The following is a 5,056-nucleotide window of genomic DNA, read 5'->3' on the forward strand; positions in this document are numbered from 1 at the left end:
TTATTTTCGCGTCCACTCGCATATGCGCTTCAACCCTTTCTTGGAATGATCTCGGTGGTCGTCGAACCGGACGATAATTCTCCTCGAGTCCACAAAATGCACGGCCGTTGTCCTCGGTTATCATATTATTTAATATCATACATGATAACAAAATCCTTCTAATTTTGCGGATATAATACGGTCGTGCCGGACGTTGAACAATTTGCCATCGGCCTTGTAGTATTCCAAATGCTCGTTCAATATCTTTTCTTGCCGATTCTTGATACCTTTTGAATTTTTTTTTTGTTTCGGGTCTATCGGATTTCTGAACTACTTAACTATTGTAGACCATTCCGGGTAAATTCCATCTGCCAAATAATAACCCTTAATAAACGTACATCCGTTAACCGTACACGTACATGGTGGTGCTTCACCGGCTAATAACTCACTAAACAAGTCAGATTGATTTAGCACGTTGATATCATTGTTTGATCCGGCAGTTCCAAAAAACGCGTGCCAAAACCATCCATCGTACGATGCTACTGCTTCAAACATAATTGACGGGTAACCATGGTCACCTCGTGTATAATGACCCTTCCAACGTGCCGGACAATTTCTCCATCTCCAATGCATACAATCAATACTTCCTAACATCCCCGAAAAACCATGTATTTGAGCATGTTTAGTGGTCAAACGTTGCACATCTTGTGCAGTTGGCCGTCTCAAATATTCGGGACCGTACAAGTGGAAAATACATTTGCAAAAATTGTTTAAACAATCATATGAGGTTTGTTCATCCATATGCAAATATTCATCAAAAACATCGGCTGAAGCGGCATAAGCTAGTTGACGTATGGCGGATGTTACTTTTTGAACAATATTAAAACCAAGTAATCCGGTAGCATCACGTTTTTGAATAAAATAAGTAAAATATTTAGGAACCGGAGTTTGAGAAAAGTTCAATATACCTTGACATATATGAAGAAATAGAGGTTTGCTCATTCGATAACGATTACGAAAATAATCGTCCGGAAATGTGGGATTGTCGGAGAAATAATCATTCCATAAAGCCAATGCACGACCCTGACGATCTCTATGTAAATATCTTCTAGGTGCCCGTGGTATTTGTTCTACTTCTTCGTTATCACTTAATTCATCTAGTGCGTCAATGGCTTCGAGTGCTCGATTCGTAGTCGTATTTGATCGATAATACCATATTTACGTCGGGCTCGGAGTCGGAACTCATATTGTTTATTTGAGTATAATAATGATGAAATGGGTAGAAAATATGAAATGATAGTGTATGTTTGTGTATGTAAAAATATTGTTTGGTGTGTGTATATATAGTGTATGTTTTTTTTTTTCCTCTCCCATTTTCTTCCACAAAAATGCTGAAGATAGTAAAGGAGCTGGGCGAACCAGGCTGGGCGTGACCTGGGCGGGGGTGGTGCCAACTGAAATGTCCCGTTCTTATTGATTAAAAACGTTCCATATTAATTGATTTCGTTGCGAGGTTTTGACCTCTATATGAGACGTTTTTCAAAGACTGCATTCATTTTTAAACAAACCATAACCTTTTGTTAAAGCAAAAGCGTTTTGCAATCCATATGTTTAATATAATTATTATTATCTTAAATTTTTGAAGTTTAAAATATAGTAATTTTTTTTAGACATAATGATCATGTTATGTTGAGATGTTAGGTTGTGGTTACGTAAACCTTAAAGAAGATGTAATTATGTAAACGAAATGGTAAAATTATACTTGCAACGTCACTTATTGTGTATAACTAGTGGCAAAGCTCGTGCGTTCCACGACTTGTCTCAAATTCGATGTTTTAAAATTCATGTTTAACTTGATGTTGGTCTCATTCTCCATGTGTCTAACTAGGAGCTTTTGCATACGTGCTTGGGTAAAAATGTACATTTGAGACTCGTGTTATAGCACATGATGTAGTTATACACATGTGATCATTTGTTATAATATTATGTACATGTATTTTGTTCTAAATATATATTGATAAAAGACTATGCTAAAAATGATTGTTTAATAATCTTGATATATAACAAAGTCCTTACAAAACTTTGTTTATCTTTTTACCATTATTAAAAACACATTGTGTAGTAACTAATTTACTTTTTTGTCTTTATGCCAAAAATGATTGTTTCATAATCTTGATATATAACAAATTCCTTACAAAACTTTGTTTATCTTTTTACCATTATTAAAAACACATTGTATAGTAACTAATTTACTTTTTTGTCTTTATTAAATAGGAGTAATCCATAAATATTACCTACTTATCAACCAATACACATATATCAACCAATACATATATGCCAACCTCTATTATGGAATTTTCTTTCAATTGGTATTACGGTTTGGGTATAAAAAGCAATTACATTTTGGAGTTTAATTGGGCCGGCCTCCTTTTGGGCAATTTAGATTGCTAGAAACGACGTTGTGTTTTATGAAAAGTATATGTGTTGGCCACTTTAGTGGCTCGAATAAAGTTAAAGTTTTTCAATGGCTCGAAGCGTCAAAGATATGCATGAGTCACGAAGAGCACTATATTGTATGATAAAGGAACCTTCATGTGATAATAATCTCAAAAGCGTAAAGTCAATGTGTTGCACGTCACCGTAACATAAATCTAACTTTTGTGTGATATATGAATATTCGACATTACACGATGAAATAATCTTACTAAATTGATGAGGATGATGATGAACAGATAACATGTATAAAACTTCATCAATTGTAAATTAGTTTTTGCAAAGTATGTGCTGAAACGAAAAATGTGTGTTGTGAAAATGAATAATGAGTATTTATAGTCAAATTATAATAATTTATTTAATATAAGAAAAATGAAAAGCTTAAAACTCATGATATAAGTTTTTCATTTATTAATTATTTATGGGATTGTAATTTTTTATTTTAATACAAACATAATATGTTGTAAGTAATTGGATCTTTACCTTTTATTATATTAGCATTTATAGTGATAATTAATCGTAATTACATAAAAGCTTACTTTTTAGTTTATTATATTATCATCGTATAATGTATAATGTATGTATAATGTGTTCAGTTTTGTAAATTGAAGATATAAAGTAATGGTGGTAGTAAATTTTATTTGAAATGAACTTCAAAAATTATTAAAAGTTAATTTAGGCTCTAAACCATTCTTGAGTATCTACGTAAATAGCATTAATTCAATGATATTGTCAAATATTTTGTTCCGATGAATTTCTGCATTCAAATATTTTAAGGTTTAGTTTGTTAGAATGAATTAGGCGTAAGAACCTATTATTGGGAGGAAAATAACAATAAAAAACGAATGTGAATACCATTGACAATATCACTTAATAATTCAAGGTATTAAAGAATATGTATAGCTTTTGGACTTTTGGTTGATCCATACAAATCTCATCATACATTCACATTTCATTGTTGCATCTATTTTTATACATATACATGTTTGATATCATGCATGATCGTTATTGTGTCAACATTAAGACTTCTATGTAATATGTGTGATTACATAATTTAGATATTTATTTATGATTAATGGTTAGTGAATGGTTTAAAAACCTTTACTATTAGTATTGTTATTAACAATTAATGAGATCAAAATATTGTTAGTACCGAGTTTAAATTAAATAGCAAATAAAGCTTTGATTGAAGGTTTTACAACTACTGCTAGTGACATATAAATCGGAATAATTTTGTTAGGACTGCAGTTGTACCTGAGTGGTAGTTGCCTGCCTCTAACACACTTGAGGTCAGGAGTTCGACTCCACTCCAGGGCAACAATTAATGCAAATGTGGGGGTAAAGGGGAGGGGGTTTTACTTGGCCGTGCCCTTGGATCGGTTTAAGGTTTCCTCCCGGGCAGCGATAGGGGGCGGGTTAATATCACTGCATCGGCATAGTCGAAACGGGAGATGATCGCAATGGGTGGTTAAGTCCCACCGGGTGATCCCAAATTCGCTGTTGTAAAAAAAAAAAAAAACATATAAACAAAATTTTTCTAATGTTGGTCAAATGAATTATCAAATTAATGTCAAAATATATGAAAACATGATTGCTACACTGTTAATTACAAAAGACATAGAAACATGATTGCATGATTGCTACACTGTTAATTACTATCACAATGACAAGAAGTTTATTACTTTATTATTACCTCCATCTCATTCCAATAGGCTAGTATTCCATTTTAGGTTGTCCCATTCTGATAGTCCACTTCCATAAATAGAAAGGAAAGATGATATTTCATTGGCGGATTTGGAGAGAGAAGATATTTCATTGGTGGAGAAATGAAGTTAGTGAGATTTCCTAAAACTGCGTGTTTTTTGTCTGTGGATTATTGGAATGAGACGGAGGTAGTACTAATTAAAATTTCAAACGAAACAATATATATATATATATATATATATATATATATATATATATATATATATATATATATATATATATATGGGCAGGATCAATGGGGAAGTAACCAATCGGGGGTAAACGGGGGGAAGCAATTTTTTTTTCGTTTTTTTTTGAAATTTTTTTTTCCGGCATCAAGATCACACGAAAATATGAACATTTAGAAGAGACACTTCGTGATGAATGTTATTATTTAGGCGGGAAAACGATCGACAAAAATAACATTCAAGATAATATTGTTCGTGAAGAATATGAAGGTTTTTTTTTCATGTTTTGTGAAGTAAAATTTAGCCCAATTTAGAGTTTAGGGTTTAGGGTTTAGGGTTTTGGGTTTATTCCATAAACCCAAAACACCAAACCCTAAATCCTAAACCCTAAACCCTAAACCCTAAACTCTAAACCGTTCGTGTTAAAAACTCAATCTAAATCGTAAATCTAAACCCTAAATCTAAACCCTAAACCCTAAATTTCTAAACCCTAATATCTAAACCCTATAAACCCTAATATCTAAACCCAAATATCTAAACCCCAATAGCTAAAACCTCAAAATACGCTCGAAAAACACAATAATTGTTATATATTACTTCTTCGAGCGTTTTCCCGCCAAAATAAAAACATTTATCACAAAGTGTTTCTACTA

General features: G+C 32.4%; 1 protein-coding gene across 1 annotated transcript; it reads right to left on the bottom strand.

The window, feature by feature from the left end:
• Positions 1-309: 309 nt before the first annotated feature.
• Positions 310-981, bottom strand: LOC139849085 (uncharacterized). The gene has a single exon (XM_071838758.1). It carries the CDS (start codon positions 979-981, stop codon positions 310-312), a length of 672 nt encoding a protein of 223 aa, XP_071694859.1.
• Between the last annotated feature and the right edge of the window lie 4,075 nt (positions 982-5,056).

The sequence above is a fragment of the Rutidosis leptorrhynchoides genome, chromosome 5 (genome assembly GCF_046630445.1).
Source record: "Rutidosis leptorrhynchoides isolate AG116_Rl617_1_P2 chromosome 5, CSIRO_AGI_Rlap_v1, whole genome shotgun sequence".
Lineage (NCBI taxonomy): Eukaryota > Viridiplantae > Streptophyta > Magnoliopsida > Asterales > Asteraceae > Rutidosis > Rutidosis leptorrhynchoides.